Source organism: Gambusia affinis, linkage group LG02 (genome assembly GCF_019740435.1).
Source record: "Gambusia affinis linkage group LG02, SWU_Gaff_1.0, whole genome shotgun sequence".
NCBI lineage: Eukaryota > Metazoa > Chordata > Actinopteri > Cyprinodontiformes > Poeciliidae > Gambusia > Gambusia affinis.
The window spans coordinates 4,757,091-4,775,774 of record NC_057869.1 but is presented as its reverse complement, the minus strand read 5'-3'; the positions used below and the strand labels follow the sequence as shown (position 1 = coordinate 4,775,774).

The 18,684-nt window shown below is 38.8% G+C and overlaps 1 protein-coding gene across 1 annotated transcript; it reads left to right on the top strand.

Annotated features, from left to right (window-relative positions):
* Positions 1-7,336: 7,336 nt before the first annotated feature.
* chst1 (carbohydrate (keratan sulfate Gal-6) sulfotransferase 1) lies at positions 7,337-14,852 on the top strand. The gene is made up of 2 exons (XM_044096934.1): positions 7,337-7,713; positions 9,266-14,852. The coding sequence occupies exon 2, from the start codon at positions 9,312-9,314 to the stop codon at positions 10,596-10,598; it is 1,287 nt and encodes a 428-aa protein (XP_043952869.1). The 5' UTR covers positions 7,337-7,713; positions 9,266-9,311; the 3' UTR covers positions 10,599-14,852.
* Positions 14,853-18,684: the final 3,832 nt, after the last annotated feature.

Here is an 18,684-nt window from a genome sequence, read left to right as displayed (position 1 = left end):
GTCCCACTTGTTGGTCAGAGTCAACCTCAAGTTCTTGTCATTGTCATGTTTATGAGTGATCAAGTTAATCCTGTTTTTGCCATCTCTCAGATTTCGATAAACTGTCTGGATCAAGCCAGGAACCACGCCCATCCCAGCGCGCATCAGCGACTGCTCTCTCTCACCCGGACTCTACCGCCTGCTATTCTCTCAGAGCCTCTGCGCCTCCTGGATTCTTTCCTCTTCCTCAGCAACCCTCCATCAGACGAATTGTAAGCCATTCTCTCCATTCCCCTGTCAAGATTCCCTCAACCCGGTTCCCACTAACCTCTCCCCTCTCCAAGCAGAACCTGAGCCGGTCAGCCGCTCCCGATCCCAGAGGGTCTCTCTGGATAACATTACAGTCAGTATTTATTGTAAATAAATCATTGAAACAAGACTTTCCGGCTTAATGTTTGAACCTGCATGTGGGTGAAAAAACTCGAATCCAACATGACACATCAGTTACAGATAAAAAAAAATATATGAAAATGGACAGAGGCAAATATACAGGTGAAAATCATAGACAAACCTTAAAAAGTCCATATCACTCACCTTGGGTCTTGTGTTTTGTGGTTCATGTTAGCGTTCATTAGCTACATAAAAAAAGACAAGAATGCCTTGTTTGTAAAGTTGCCAGGAGAGAGTCTCTTAGAAAAACTAAAATATGATTGCAATCTCATCCACTTGAACCAGAAAACTGCTAGAACAATGTTCCTCTGATACCAAAGTGGAGATATTTAGCCATAAGGCACAGCTTCATATTTTGTGAAATCCAAACACGGTATATAAATACAAACCACAAATACAATACAAAATTATTTCACAAGGCAAAGATCCCAAACGAATCAGCAAACCTGCAGCAGTTTTGAAATATGAACAAATCAGAATGCTGCACACTTTGGTTAGAGTGCAGCACAGCGGTGACATCTTGACATTGAGTTGGGCTTAAACAAATCTCTTTGAAATTGAATGAACTGAAACAATGTTTAAAGAACAGTTGTACAAAGGTTTTCCAGTTGCTTTCCCCTTGTAAGAATGTCTGAATTGATCATTATGTATTACATGTAATACATGTAATATTATTTTAATAAATTCTTGCTTAGTATGGATTTAAAATGTAATTGAAAGATTAAAGGTGGTAGAATATGTTAATACGGTTGAGGAATTAAACTTTACAGCATGATATGTAATACTGTATAGAAATTGTCAGATTTTCCACCAATACTTGAAGATGCTCTTTGATCTGCCTCCTTCATTTTGCTAATAAGAACAGTGCAATTCTTTGGAGTTGTTTTTTTCACACCCAGTTCCAAGTAGTGAATGAAAAATGCCAGACACAAAACCAAGCTTCTGTCACCATGTGAATGCTGGAATAAAGACAATTGAGAGGAGAACAAAGCAGAATACCCCCTCAACCCCTAACACACATTATTTAGCCTGGCACGTTATGAATCTACTACAAATCCCTTTACAGCATGCGGAGGAAGAATAGCCTCATGTGATAATGTGCTGAAAGGCTATCACGCTGCAGCAGATGCCCAGCTTCAATGTGGGAGAGAGTCCCTTGACAAGGCTTCCACAAGCTGGGATGTATTGACATGAACACTCTGGAGACAGCCATGGAATCAGGGCTGTATAGCTGCTGCTTTGCTGGCCTCCCCGTGGCACAGCTATAAGCACATCCAGAGCCCTTTCATCTGTAAAGTTGAGACAATAGCTGAGAAGCTCTGTGGAGCATCTAGGAAAGGGTAAATAAATGTGACCATAAACATGTGCGCAGAGAGATACAATCAAAGATCTGCTGAAGCAGATGATTGCCTCTGATAGTCCATGTGATCTCTACTAGAGAACAGTATGCATTCGCGTTATCCAGAGCCAACTGCCAGCAGCAGGGAAACAAATGTTTGCAATGCAACCTTTCACACAGCCTACTGAAAAGTATCTCCATGGACTGAATACACTGATGGTCAGGGCTCCCTTTGCATTTATTTCTGCTTGATCATGGTGAGGCATGGAGCTTCTGCTGTCTCTGGTCTTCTTGACAATAGCCCATAGATTTTCTGTGGGGTATAGGTCAAACAAGTTCACTGGCCAGTCAAGTGACAGTATATTCATTAAAGCAAGTATTGTAATTGAGGGAAGGTGCCAAGCTAAATTAGCATCTCCATGAAGCAAAGAGAAGCACAAAATTTCCTAATAGAAAGTTGCACTGATTTTAGACTCGATACAACACAGCGGTCCCACACCAGCCGATGACATGGCTCCCCAAATCACTGCTGAGTGTGGAAACTTCACACTCGACCTCAAGCAGATTGGATTTAGTGCTTCTTCCACTCTTACTCTGCACTCTTCAACCTTGAAATTCACATTAAATGGAAACTAGAAAATTCCTGAAGAAATTTAACTGGGGCCTGCCAAAGTGTGCCCGTCGGTTTGGACCCAGCGTTCTGATGCTAAGAATTTGCATCGATGCTAAAGAAAGCTGCAATGTAATCAATAGCATGTGGAGAATCACAAGAATGTTAAGTAAGCTGGACATGCAACATTCAGTATGATAAAGCAAGTGTATTAGCTAAAATGAGCAAATATGCTAATGTAAGCATAAATACTTTCAGTAGCATGTGGGGTATCATTAGAATGTTTACTGTCATTTACTTACTCCATTAAGTATACTAAACATGGCTAATAAGTCTGAAAAATAGAAAATAGCTTATTTAAGCTAAAAGGCTAATGCTAATGAACTGCCTTGCTGCGCAAGGCAGTTCCCTAACCTGGGATAAACAGATAATGCAGAATGATATCACTGCACCGCCTCCGGCGGTGCACTGTCCAGAGGGGCATTTTGAGGCTTTTATTTTGAAATTTGCAGTAAGCTTCATATTAAATGCCCACACTAATCCAATGTGTAAGAGTGCTTTGGATAAACCAGTCACATAAAGCCAAAAAGAGCAATTACATGATGTAAAAATTCCCAAGGCTTTTATTTTGAAATTTTTGTTAAGCTTCATTTGAAAGGGTCAAAGTCATCCCATGTGTAACAGTCATTGGATTAAATCAGTCATATAACGCTCAAAAAAGCAATGACCTGATGTAAAAAATTTTCAAGGGCTTTTATTTTGAAATTTTCAGTAAGCTTCATTTCAAAGGGCTAGACTCATCCCATGTGTAACAGTGACAGGGTTAAATTAGTTATATACAGCCCATAGCAGCAAGTTGTTCTAAAGGCCAGCTCAGTCCTCCTCTGTTTTAACTGAACTAGTAGTTCAACTACAGTGATGCGATTTGTAGTCCTAGCAGCTCTCCCTGCTCTGGGTTCCCATGGTAAATAATCCTCTGCCAGCTGTGAGTGAGACATCCAGGGGAGACAATTCTCTGTTTGAGCCAGCCAGTTTGACTAAAAAAGCATTGCAAAAAACTGTTTCCCGTTCGGGAACCGTAATACATATTCGAAAACCGTTTGAAGCATATGAGACGGCTATTTGTCGTCTCACATAGTCCCGCCATTCATATCTCTACCTCACTCACAGTATTAACAGCGATGAGATAAAAAAAAGTGTGTGCCAAGGTCTGAATTTTTTCAGAAATACATGGAAGTGAATCAGTGAGATCTGTCTGCTACCCTGGCGCATGACTTTGCTCTGAAGCACCTGGAGAGATAACTGTAAGCGCTAGATAATTTTTGAAAACATTTGACCGGAGCAGGCACGCGTATCAATGTCATGACCAAGTTTGATACCAATCATGCAATATTTGTGAGCGTGAGGGCGAGTTAAAAATGATTTGGGGTCAAAATGTTGCTCTGACTCTCACTCAAGCGGAGCAGCCTTCACACTCTGATTTTTCCAAAATCAAAAACTTTGGGTCGCTTAGAAAGAAGTTGTGGACAAACCATAATACATATTGACGGTTGTCTTCACTTTAAAAGAGATCACGGACGATCTACAAAATGAAGTTTGAATGGCGTTTCTACATAAAGTTATGACGACACAGAAAATCCTCAAAATAGGGTATTTTCAGGATTTACTGGTTGCCTCATCCTTGACGAGATTGCACCTGGTGAGCTCGTTAGTGATTTTCGGTCGTTTTTTTGCTTTTTACGTCGCCATGGTAACTCCAAATCCCACCAAAAGTAATAGCTCCAATGCCGGGTTCGAGCATACGTTTGATACCACTTTTATGGGTGGGCTCAAGAGCGGCATACGAGCCGCATTAACGGTAACGGAAGAATAAGTTACTATAACTAGAAAATTCCTGAAGAAATTTAACTGGGGCCTGCCAAAGTGTGCCCGTCGGTTTGGACCCAGCGTTGTGATAATAAGAATTAGCATCAATGCTAAAGAAAGCTGCAATGTAATCAATACAATCACAAGAATGTTAAGTAAACTGGACATGCACCATTCAGTATGATAAAGTAAGTGTATTAGCTAAAATGAGCAAAAATGCTAATGTTAGCGTGAATGCTCTCAGTAGCATGTGGGATATTATTAGAATGTTTACTGTCATTTACTTAATTCCTTCAGAATACTAAACATGGCAGATAAGTAAGAAAAATAGGTAATAGCTTATTTAAGCTAAAAGGCTAATGCTAATGAACTGCCTTGCTGCGCAAGGCAGATCCCTAACCTGAGAGAACCAGATAATGCAGAATGATATCATTGTACACTATGCGGTGCACTATTCAGAGGGGCATTTTGAGGCTTTTATTTTGAAATTTGCAGTAAGCTTCATATTAAATGCCCACACTAATCCAATGTGTAAGAGTGCTTTGGATAAACCAGTCACATAAAGCCAAAAAGAGCAATTACATGATGTAAAATTCCCAAGGCTTTTATTTTGAAATTTTGTTAAGCTTCATTTGAAAGGGTCAAAGTCATCCCATGTGTAACAGTCATTGGATTAAATCAGTCATATAACGCTCAAAAAGCAATGACCTGATGTAAAAATTTCCGAGGGCTTTTATTTTGAAATTTTCAGTAAGCTTCATTTCAAAGGGCTAGACTCATCCCATGTGTAACAGTGACAGGGTTAAATTAGTTATATACAGCCCATAGCAGCAAGTTTTTCTAAAGGCCAGCTCAGTCCTCCTCTGTTTTAACTGAACTAGTAGTTCAACTACAGTGATGCGATTTGTAGTCCTCAGCAGCTCTCCCTGCTCTGGGTTCCGTTGCCATGGTAAATAATCCTCTGCCAGCTGTGAGTGAGACATCCAGGGGAGACAATTCTCTGTTTGAGCCAGCCAGTTTGACTAAAAAAGCATTGCAAAAAACTGTTTCCGTGCTCGGGAACCGTAATACATATTCGAAAACCGTTTGAAGCATATGAGAGGGCTATTTGTCGTCTCACATAGTCCCGCCATTCATATCTCTACCTCACTCACAGTATTAACAGCGATGAGATAAAAAAGTGTGTGCCAAGATCTGTAATTTTTCAGAAATACATGGAAGTGAATCAGTGAGATCTGTCTGCTACCCTGGCGCATGACTTTGCTCTGAAGCACCTGGAGAGAAAACTGTAAGCGCTTAGATAATTTTTGAAAACATTTGACCGGAGCAGGCACGCGTATCAATGTCATGACCAAGTTTGATACCAATCATGCAATATTTGTGAGCGTGAGGGCGAGTTAAAAATGATTTGGGGTCAAAATGTCGCTCTGACTCTCACTCTAGCGGAGCGCCTTTTCACACTCTGATTTTTCCAAAATCAAAAACTTTGGGTCGCTTAGAAAGAAGTTGTGGACAAACCATAATACATATTGACGGTTGTCTTCACTTTAAAAGAGATCACGGACGATCTACAAAATGAAGTTTGAATGGCGTTTCTACATAAAGTTATGACGACACAAAATCCTCAAAAATAGGGTATTTTCAGGATTTAGGTTGCCTCATCCCTTGACGACGAGATTGCACCTGGTGAGCTCGTTAGTGATTTTGGGGTCGTTTTTTGCTTTTTAAGTCGCCCTGGTAACTACAAATCCCACCAAAAGTAATAGCTCCAATGCCGGGTTCGAGCATCGCTTTTGATACCACTTTTATGGGTGGGCGAGCGGCACGATGCGACATTAACGTAACGGAAGAATAATAATAATAATAAAGAGACATTCTATTGGGTGTAGAACAATAGGTGCCTGCCATGCAATGCATGGAGGCAGTGACTGACTTGCTTCGCAAGTCAGCCACTGCTCTCCTTATGCATTGCTATGGGCAGGCCCCAAATATACTTTCATCTAAAAGAGTGATTTGAACTACAAGGATACTGAATTTCTTTCAAAACATTGATATTGCTTCTGCAATAAAGAATAAAATTGATCCAAAATGTTGACTTTAACCTCTGGTCGTGTGTTTTGTCAGCTGTCCATGATGGACTGTTTAAGGACCTTGTCGATTATATTTTCTAATAAAAAGCATAAGCCACTTTTAGACCTAGAAGTTTGGTTTGGGCTAAACCTAGGCAATATGCAGGTGTGACTCATTATGCCTATCATTCTTACCTCTAAATCAGGACTATACAGTAGGGAAGACTGCAATCAAGTCAAGTCAGGTTTGAAGTCTGGTTTGTGACTTAAGTGAAACTTGAGGCATTGTCTAAATTCTATGGATATTCCTGGTATGGCCTAATGGTAATATTTTGAAACGCAAGGTGAGGATTGTTCTCTTGGAGGTAAGAGTTAGGAAACCAATAAGTTTCATTAGCACTCATTGCATTAACCACCTCATTTGCTTTTGCTTTTCTTTGCCGTTTCTTTCAATCCTACTTAGTCTGAACATCCAAAATTTAATTCCAATATCATTTATTAGCTGGCCACCCACTCTGTTATTATAGGTTGTGTACACCCAGAAGACGGGGCTTTTGCAGAATCTCATAAGGCAGAAGTGGTAATGCTGATTTGACAAGATAGTCTTTCCACTCTCTTTCTATTTTTTTTTTTTTTTTTTAAACCCAGTTAAAATTTTCCCAGTTGAGGCAGGAGGCCCTGATCTAACCAAACAACTACACTCCCCAAAGATAAGTGATCTAAAGCTAAATGAACCCATATAAGATACTGGAGCCACCCTGTGCAAAATTGCCTCATGCCAATCAAACATTTGCAATCAAATTAAATGGAATCACTGTGAACACGCTGCTACTTTGGGTGAATGACAGGAGCTGATTTGCGTGCGTGGACAGTAGTGATGATAGTGTCTCTGTGTTACTGTGTGTTTGACAGAAAGACAGAGAGAGAGAGAGAGAGAGAGAGAGAGAGAGAGAGAGAGAGAGAGAGAGAGAGAGAGAGAGAGAGAGAGGCAGGTGGATAGGGGGAGGGGTCGGGGGTGGTCCAGACAGTCGGTCCCTGTGTACCCTACCTCACTCTCTGCCTCTGCGCATCATTGAAAGGGGAGTTTGGCCGCCGCTTTCCTCGGCCAGTTTCACCGCCTGGCTGGTTAATAATAACACTTCCGCTCCTGCGTTACTCCATCACCTTTTCGCTCCCGTTTTATTCTGTGTGTCTGACATAATCCGTTGAACGCGAACGCCTCGCCCCCCGCGCGTTAGATGGAATACAGGGGGTTGCCAGCCGCGTTTATCTTCTCCTAACTGGGAAAAAGCGCACGGGAGGGGGGCGGGAGGGAGACGTTTGAGGACTAAAACACAGCCAGCCGTGATTCATGGACGCACCGCACCGCGCATCATGAGGACACAGCTACCGACAAAAAGGTATAACGAAACTCTATTCAAATACAACCTCAATATTTTATATTTTTAAATAGCCGATTTCGTGCTTCCTTGTATTTATTCTGTACAGAAAATTCTGAAGCGTTTGACTGTGATGCGTTCATGTGAGCTATATATTGTCTTATCGCTACATTGGTTTGTATGCCTGCATCACGGAAAAATCTTTGACAGCCTCTAACCTGTCCCCGCTGCAGTGAAATGGGCCTTTTTTTCTACAAAATGTGATTGAGGAGAAAGCACAAATGTTCTCTGTTTATGCTGTTTGCATTGTGAGAGTAGATATTAAGCAAAACATCCCCGTCCCTGCTTTAAAAACGCATCCTCTAAGTCTCTCAAACCAGACTGAGTAAAATCAGCTGTATTAGTTATTATGTAACAAATCTGGAATTTAAATTTTAGGCTGTCATGTTACTTTGAAATAACTTTTCTCTATATTATGCAGACATCTTCACAATTTATTTACTTTATTCCATTTTCATATAGCTCCTGAAGTGGTGTTTTTATTCTCTCAATTAAAGTTCACTATACAGAGGCCGTATATATCGGAGTTATTTAAAAACCCAAACAGAGCTCATCATGTATTATCTAATTTCTTACTTACAGGACTACTTCCCCTTGACATGACATTGGCAGTGAAGCTTGAAACTACATTGTTTACCTTTCTGGGCACTTTTTCTTCTAATGTGAAGTGGCTTACAGCTCAATGATTTGTCTGTCCTGTCAAGCCAAATTAGATGCGGACATGATTAAACAAACAAAGAACAAGCCTAGATGCATAGTAAGAGGTGATGCAAGATTTATTCTAGTATACTTTCTCTAATAATTATCGTGTGAACTTGTAACATTTCTCAATGCATGAGGGAAAGGAAAATGTAAATAATATGATTGGTCGAGCAATTTCAAATCAAAATGTGTCATACTGTATTTTAATACTGTATGTGCCACGCTATAATCTTGGCTCTGATACTGATGCACATGTTTTGGCAGGCAGTGTCAGTTGATTGGAAAGTAACCAAAAGCAGGGTCTTAGAACTTCTTTATCTATTTTAATTTCCAGAAATTAGACTGCAGAATTGGCAGGAGAAATGGGAAGTAAATTGAATGATTAAGACAAGTTATTCTGTCTTGTGGCTGCAGGATTTTTTTAAATTCAGATCTGCTTTTGTTCTTTTCTTGTTCGGTATATAAATCATATTTAAACTCATTTCCTTATAAGTACAAAAATCAATAGGAAGATTTGTGGTAGAATCATAACTAAATACAATGCAGCCTGCACTGAAACCACTGATGACTCACAGTCCGTTCTAAAAATGGTCACAATACAATTCATGTCTTTAAGATCTCTAGAAATTCAATTGAAATAGTCTTGTAATGTGGTCTCTTTCTCTATTTCTCAGTTCTGTGGAGCTTGCATATCATTTGATTCAAATGGAGATTTTGTACTTTAGCAAAATAATTTAAAATATTTTTATTAAATAACCTAAGATATGTACCTGCTTCTTGTAGTAAAGAGACATTTTTTGTTTGTTCACAGGGAGGACCTGGCATAGGCATCTCTGGCTAGATGAAGTGGTTCAGCCATGCAATGTTCCTGGAAGTCAGTGATTCTGCTGGCCTTGGCTTCGATTGCCATCCAGTACACCGCCATCCGGACGCTCACCTCTAAGCCTTTCCAGCTGTGCCCGCTGCCCAGCCCCCAGAACTGCGGTCTCGGGGCTCAGGAGACAGATCCTTCCTTTGAGCGGGGACCAGCAGGTGGGGCAGGCTGTGATGACTACCCTTACTTTTCCATCAATGCCACCCGTAAACTTCATATACTGGTCTTAGCCACCACTCGCAGTGGCTCCTCCTTTGTTGGCCAGCTGCTGAACCAGCACCAGGAGATATTCTACCTGTTTGAGCCTCTTTATCACGTTTATGCCACATTGGTCCCACGTCAGTCACACACCCGTAACCCTACAGACCGCCGCGTCACGCTAGGTGCCAGTCGAGACCTCTTGCGCAGCCTGTATGGTTGTGATCTCTATTTCCTAGAGAATTATATAAAACCGACACCCACAAACCACACTACGGACAAACTGTTCCGTCGAGGTGCCAGCCGGGCATTGTGCCAGCAACCTGTCTGTAATGCCTTTGGTCCAGGGGACGTTAATGTGGAAGAAGGAGACTGTGTAAAGAAATGCTCAACCTTAAACATGACTTTAGCAACAGAGGCTTGTCAGGAGAAGAAGCACGTGGCCATCAAAGTAGTTCGGGTTCCTGAAATCGGAGATCTGCGGGCTCTGGTTGAAGATCCGCGGCTGAACATAAAAGTCATTCAACTTGTGAGAGACCCACGTGGTATCCTGTCATCCCGGATCGAGACATTCAGGGACCCTTACCGATTGTGGCGCATTTGGAGGGCCACAGGGAGAAGACCGTATAATCTAGACATGAATCAGCTCACAGTTATCTGTGAGGACTTCTTTGGTTCAGTTTCAACTGGTCTTAGTCATCCCCACTGGCTGAAAGGGAAGTACATGTTGGTTCGATATGAGGATTTGGCCCGAAATCCACTTCTAAAGACTCAGGAGATCTATGACTTTCTTGGGCTGCATATGGATAAAAATGTGAAACACTGGATACGTGCAAATACTCGAGGAAGCAATGAACCTTCGGCAAAACACAAGTTTGGAACAGTGAGGGACTCGGCGGCTAATGCAGAAAGTTGGCGTTTGAAACTGTCCTATGATATTGTAGAATTCACACAAACCATATGTCATAAAGTACTGAAGCAGCTGGGATACAAGGCTGTAAAATCAGTAGAAGAACTGAAAAATCTGTCCTTCTCTCTAGTACAGGACAAAAGATTTGTACCATTTTTGTAAGGAAGATAGTTCTCTATTAACTATTTTTGATATATTTATATTGTTGCCTTATAGGTTCCTCAGTTTGTTTCATTTCTTATGTGATTTTGTTCCATGAAATTTGCACTAAATTTTGGAGGTGTCTGAATGCACTAAGGGAAGTGTTGATAAATCCCCTGTGATACAAAACCACACATTTTTCAAACATAAAGGATGCTACGTTGCAAAATTTTTAATTATTTGTCCATGAGTGGAATGATTTCAAGGCGCTGTCTCCATTATTTGCTGTATAAAATATGTCATTTCAGCAAAAACATGTCACTAAAAACATGGAAATCAGGAAGGACTCCGTAAGGCATACATGTTTTTTTTAAGACCTGTCATGGCAAACTTTAACTGTACAAGCTCTACTGTGCAATAAATAGTGAATGTCGCAGTCAACCTTTATCACTGTGGCATTTTTATCCATGTGGGAAGAGGAGAGATACCTCTGACAGATGCCATGCTTGCAAAGGATAATTGCAGACAATTAATAGGCTCTCAAGTGAAAGGGACAGAATCCCATTGGAGGTCGCGGGCATCTCGTCTGAGGATTTTACAACCATCTGTGATACAAACAAACACTCACAAATGAGAGGTAATGCTAAAATCTTTACTATGGAATCCTTTTTTTCAAGAGGATTATAAAATTAATGTAGACAGTAAATATTCCAATGCAAGTAGATTTTGAAGCAGTGCAGTGAAGAACCATTGATTACTTTTATTGTATTTCTAATTTTGTTGTAATTTGCTGTTTTCTTTTTTTTTTCTTTTTGTTAAATTTATTTCCCATCTATTTCCGCAAGTGATTGCAGTATTTGTAACACTATTATGTTTGCGGATTCAGGTACTTAGTTAAAAACTAAATAATTTCCTTCTTTTTATGTCGCCTTATAAGCAGGGATTACATAATTAATAACACAGCAGAGCAAATAGACCCTATGCATTCGTTTTCAACCAAAAAGCACAGCTTTTTTGACATTCTGCCTTGCTTTTGTGTTTATCTCGTAGATAAAAGATTTACAACCCTGAAAGACAAGTCTTTGTGGAGCAGATTCAAGTGTTTCCAGGATGTGTTCCTGACTAACACTGTACAACACAGCCACCTTTCTAAAGTTGCATCTACATGAGATCATACACAAAGAGTACTACACTAATGGCTGTTCATAATCTGGGACAAATCCTTTGATCATTAGTGCAGCTGGTGTGCAGTTTTAACCAAGCAGTGTTAATGGACTCAAGGTTGAAATACAGAACACAGCAGTTACATAAATAAATGTGTCAGTCTTTCCTCCAGCTTGATAAAATACTAAACTCATGCGACAGCAGCCAAGGCTTTTGGAAAATGTACCACTTTTTATTTAACTCTGAGAGAAACAAACACCTAATTCCATCTTCAACTGCTTTCCTAAACTCAAGAACAAATGTAGGGTAAAACTGTGGTGGTCTCATTTAAATTAAAACCTAGCATAAGCTGTTGGGTATTGATGGAGTCTCATGTCATTGTTTCTGCAAAATATATAGTTTGCTCCTCCAGCTGGTGAAAATCTGTATGCTTGGTCTGCAGAGTTAATTTGCATTTTGAAGTCATGTTATTTTAGCAGTGGCTTATTTGGTAAATTGCCTTTCCAGTTAGCGGTCATTTCATGCTGCATATTGTACTTTCTAATCTCCCCCTGCTACTGTAGGAGCTTAAAATCTATGGTAGTTCAGACTGCATTGCGCAGAAGCTGGCAAGGATATGAGCACAATGTCTGAAGTTGCACCTCTAAAATGCTAAATATAAACATTTTGGTGTGATTTTGGAAAAGGCATTGCATAATTAAAAAAACCTTGGTGTGCATATGCTACACAGAAAGCAGGTTATTTCAGGGCAAGACCAGATGTGATTGTCTTTTTTTTTTTTTTATTTGAATTTTTTTCAAAATATCAGAAATGAAATACTTGCAAGGTTTTGAAAGGTAGAAAAGCCATTTTTTGTTATATTAATGAGAAACACAATTAATTAGCTAATAAAAATATCTATGTTGAAACTAATAAATCAACTTAACACCAAAAAAATGGTAAAATACTTAATTTTCTTTATTTTTGTGGCTATTAAATACTTAAGTTTCGGGTGCTGTGAGGTATAACTCTTGAGTTAAGATGTCTGTTTATTTCCAGACAATGACCACTTGTTTTCTCATAAGATATAAACCCTGTGAATGTAGCATCACACGCCCAGGCTCATCAGTATTGGTGACCGGATGTCCATTGAGATGCAGAGCACAAACCTTTGATCCTCCTCTGTTCTGAGACTGGAGGCAAACTCTCGCTCTTTCTCTCTTCCTGCGCATTCTCTGCCATCTACTTCTTTCTTTCTGTCTTTTTTTTACAGACATCTCAGGGGATTGTTCCTGTGCTTCAGTGCTCTCTATGTGTTTTTTAAACTTCAGCTTGGAAGTTTCTGAATGTGTTTAGAATAGTTTTAATTCCATACTAAGAGGCAGCAGAAATGGAAAACTGTGTATCTTTTTGGCAGTTACAGAATATATTGACAAGGAAGGAAAAGATCCTTTTGTCAGAGAGTAAGACACGGGGACTAACAAAAGTTTTTATTTTCTTAGCTCGAGTATTATTTTGTACACTCATTAATAGTTTACCAGTTACCAACTCTGCCAAGATGTTGGAATCAATACTAGCTGAAAACAAACTGTAATTAAAATTTTCTTGACAAAGTTAGTAAAATTTTACCCCTTACTGGCAACAATAAACAGATGAAATCAAATTTACAATTTCACATTTTTACACCTTTAGCAGTCATCCAATATTAATTATTTGAAAATGCATAAGCAAAACCAACATTTGGAAGCTTTATTTTTTGAGGTTATTAGCACATGTCTAAAATAAATGATATTATTGTGGAAGCAATTTGAAGCTGGACATAGATGTTAACAGTTTAATTGCAGATTCTCTCCCATGCACACATACACACACAATCTGCATCATGATCCCCATGTGTCGGTGTGTTGGTGCATCTCTGAGCTTTTGTTGAACCCTTATGTTATTTTTTGTGTCCCAAGGCTGAACATATGGTTCACAAGCTACTGGGAAAAATGACACAAAAAAAAAAATCCTCTTTCCTCCACCTCTTCTACCCTCACTGTTTTATTCCACTCCTCTCTTGAAGTGATTACAATAATTTGACCCTGTGACTGCACAGCAGAGCAGATAGATCTCTGCTTCTCTATGCTTTCTAAACTGTGCTGTCAGAAAACGTTCCGGTCATTACATGCAAGAAAGTTAAGGTAATATCAAGTGTGCAGAATTTGCTGTTAGTGATGACGTTAACCTTGGATGTTTTCCGATGAAAATTTACTATCTACGTAAATTTTCTTTTGTCTTTGTCTCAGTCTGAGTGTGACTTGTTTTGTGCTGCCACTTAGCAGGAAACAGTCTTGGTGCAAAGCGAAAAGCCCACTGAACTGCACAGATCAGCTGAATTGTGCTGCCTACTCGTGTCACTGCTGCTGAGGCAGATGTACACTTTTTTTTTTTTACTCTGACAAATACACATCATCCCTTAACCATCAACAGATCACCTTTTTGCGAGTTGATTGGTGTCTACATACGAGCAGCCCTAGCTGCAGTTTGCATAAGTGAGTTGATTTTAGGACAGAACTAAACAGATCCATGAAGAGAATTCTCTTATAAATCATGGAAACTTTGTGTCCAGCTTTCCTGCACAGGCTGTCAACCAGGCTTTTATTTGATTGCTGGTAAAAGGACAGTTGGGGGTTGGCAACTGGAGCTTTGCTAAAAATGACACAAGCAGTTTAATTGAAGCTGTCAGCAGGTCAAGGCAATAGAGGCACAGCAACCAGGTCATTATGTAGTTAGAGATCCAGAACACCATGTTAGGTGTAATGGGCCAAAGTGCTTTTGAATGAAACAAAAAAGGAAAAATATTCAATGTAATAATCAAACTGGAACCCCTAGTCCTGTTGATAAAAACCAAAATTAAAATACTATAAAATCCTATGTTGAAATAACACCTTGAAAATCAATAACTCTCACACAGATTATTTGGATTTTGTCAGTGTGCTGTTTCTCGACACATTTGATGTTGCACGAAGCATGCTTTTGAAGTATTTCAAAGCCTGAAGTTGCAATGAAATATCACTTGTAATATAATCATTGAATAAATTACTTTTTGTGGTAACCTATTTTTTCATACTAAAGGTTTAATAAATGAAAGCAGTAATTCTTGTGTCATGCCTGAACTTATTTTAAGAAATTAGTAAGGGGGGTGAAAACTAGAAATGATAATCTGACTCTTAAATACGAGGAGATGCAGCTGCAACTGGCACGAAGAGGATAGTCTCTCCGTCTCCTGCTCTCATATTCACACTGAGGAGCCATTGATGGTAAATCCCCCTGTGGAAAAGTGGTTATAGGCAAGTGAGAGAGAGCGTGTGCATGAAGTTTTAGTCCAGCTTACGTCACTGTGGTCAGCTGTGGCCATATTGCATTGCTCTCATTGCTCAAATTCTCCCTTTTGCTGGCCTGAAAAACTGAAATGAGATTAGCGTGCATGCACAAAGGCAAACAAGCAGGAGCAGTCGTGAGCTTAAAATGAAGCTCTCAGAGCTGTGGGAACAGAGCAAATATTGAAGAATCTCAATTTTGACAATAGGATATGTAGATTTACAGATATTAACTTGCAAATCTAGGCTGCGGAAACCATGTGCAGTGTCAACCGCACAAGATGCAGAGATTAAAGCTGAACAGGGAGGTTTGCGGACATGTCAACTTTTGAGAATAAATCCTGATCAAACTCTTGACTACCAGACAAGCATTTGTTTTCTCAGACACAAAGGTTGTAACTCAAGGCTCTAGCAGTACAGTGATGAAGTTCTGAATGATGCCAGCAATACAGAAGTGACAAATGCCTTCTTGGAAAATCCCATTTGTTTTATGAAAGTCCATATCTTGATTAATGATTTAACAGCCAATCACTTTCTTTCTTTATTTGTATATGGAAGAACATATTTTCACTATAATGCAGAGAAAATCAATTTTCTTATGCATTTTCTGCATCATTATGTAGGCTTGGGTGTAGATTTCCATCAGCACTTTTGCCAAACAAGTTTGTCATGTTCTCTCAAAAAGAGAACATTCCTCCTACGTTTCTGGGGTTCTGACTTGCAACATATGTTCTTCTCTGGTCTGTCAGCTCTGCAGGAACCACTAGCAAATGTGGAGTCTACTCTGTCTGCTGTCTTTGCATTCAGCATCAACCCTGAATAAGGCTTTGTATTATTCAGACTAATATTTTATTCAACAACAACCTCGGTGGCTTTGAGGCTGTTCCAAATGACAGCACTTGATATGAAACGCTAATTGCAACATCAGAGATTAGTCTGTTGTGAGCTCCGATGAACCTGAAATTCAGTGATGCAAGTCCATTTAATACACATTTTGTCAATATATATTTCTAGATACATGAATTGGATTTTCATCATCTCAAACTTTAGGAAAAGCTATTTCTTTTAATAAAGCTTAATAAAAAAGACCGGGCCCTACAAGGAACATCAACCATGCAAATATGTGTAAAAATGTTATTAGCTGCAGGAGCGGTTTAGGAGAAGCCTGAAATTGCTTAAAATATTACTGTTGCATATTTGGCATCAGAGACTCCACAAGGAGATTTTTCAGTAAGCATTATGTCTGCGGTCAGCTTGACTGCCTAACAAAAAGCATAAACTTCAAGCAGAAAATGTTTGGTGAGAATAAAATACATGCATGCAGACAACTGTCCTCCCCCGTAGGAAAATAAATCTCATTTCAATTTAAGTGTAATCCACTGGCCCTGACCAAAGTGCATTCTAATACCCCTTACAACACTGAGCCCAGGGATACTGGAGATATTCACACCAATATCAGTATATGTGATAATATCCACAAATCACTTACTGTTAGTATAAACGTAAGACAAGCAGGTTGCAAAGTTAAACATTTTTTGTAAAAAGGAATGGCTTTGGATTAATTTGATAAGTTAATAATCAGTATTGCTGAAGGATGGCTTCACAGGGTTAACATAATATTAACTTTCACTTGTTGAATGTTTTTAAAATAAATCCAATTGTGTTTTAAGCATTTTATCATAATTCAATAATAATTAAATTAGAGAATAAAAAATTAATTAGACAGTGTACCACAAGTTATAATGTCATATATTATATAGTAATGATTTGTTTAATAACGGTAAAATAATGAAATATTAATTTAAAGCCCACCTTTTTGCAAAATATTCACAATCAAAATGCATACCCTCCAAAAACTTCCTCTTTATCTTGTCAGTCCATGTAATATTTTCTAAAAAGTATTAGGTTTTCTGAAGATGCACACTGGCAAACATGAGGCAGATTTTTGTATTCTTCCAGGTGGTTTCACCCAGGAGCTTTCTTATTGTTACATCATGAATACTTATAATAAAAAAGGTGAATAAAACCTGAAATGTTTTAGATGTTGTTCGTGATTCCTTTGTGGTCGCCTGAAGGAATAGTCATGGATTTTGGTACATTTTCTCCTCAGGAGGTTCTTGCTGCTCCATTTCTTATCAGTTTACTTTGCTGGAGCCTCATGAGTTTAGATACAACTAAATATCAATTTCTATCAATATCTTCTTGAATTTCTTCAAATCAGAATTTTTCAGCCAACTTCCTGTTGTCAGACAGGTCCTGCTTTAGTATTATATTGATTCTGCACATCTTGCAAACAACAATGGATGCAGCAAAATTTAATCCAAAAATTTGGCTATTCAGTGTTATTTTATGATTTAACAAGATGATGCAATCATATTTTCACATGGGTCCAGGTTTCTTCAGATAGTTTTTTTTCCTCCTAATTATTTACTTTTATAAATTTTTTGAAGTGATGCTATTTTTTTGCAGTTGATAATAAACATCCATTTTCTGACCTATGTACAATTCTGTGTTCATAATTTGTTGACATTTCACATTTTTGTTTGTGACTGAAACGATTTGAGGTCTGAAAAAAAAAAACTGCTAAAGGATGAACTGAGCCACAATCATCTCCAGTACAATGCTGTATGCAAGCCTTCTGTACAGGAATTAACTTTTTCCAGTCTGAATACATCCCCTTCATTAGTGGTATTCATTTTTCAAAATAATTTGACAAATTACATTACATTTTGAACTTTGGATGCCAACTGAAGAAAATAAAAAATACAAAATTCAATCCATCTTTGTGCCAAAGTAGTTTACCCAGATGTCATGGCCCACTGCTCAGTTGTTAGCACAGTTTCCTTGCAGCAAGAAGGTCTTAGATTTTACTCACAGTCTGGGGTCTTTCTTCAAGGAAAGAATTTTTTTTAATGTGGATTCTCTAAGCTGTTCAGTCTTGCCCCACAGTTCACAGTTGTTGGCTTAATTGGTCTTCTAAAATTGTCCTAATGAATGAATATTTGTGTGTGGTGGTTTGTCTTATATCTCTCTGTTACCCGGTGATTGATTGGCAACCTTGACTCTGACCTAATGTAAGAGCTCTTCCCTCTCATCCCCTACAACATAAACCACCACAATGAACCTGGCAAGAATTAAGTGAGTGTATAAATATCTGGACAGGTGAATGAGCACAGTGCTTCCACCCCCAGGCCGTGTTTGAACACCAGTGACTCCCAGTTTATCCACTCAATGGCACAGTAACTGTTTTTATCAGTGAAAGCCATCATATGGAAATAGAGTCCAAAAAGGCTAATATCCATTGGCATCATTGCTCAGTGTCTTCCAAAACAGGAGAAGAGAATAATTTCACACTCTAAGTAATATTAAACAGCATTGCCAAAAGACTGCAGCATCCAGAAAAAAACATTACATGGTAATATTTAAAATGTCAATGTGAAATAAAATAAAAACATACTCTAAATCAGTCACTGCGGGTTCTTTAAGGCTTTCTTTTTCTACTATTATTATTTTATTTTTTTATCAAATTATTTACCTTTTGTAAGCTGAATTTTTTCATTTGAAGAATAGTTAAAAGTAAGTACCTTCTTAAGGAAGGAGGG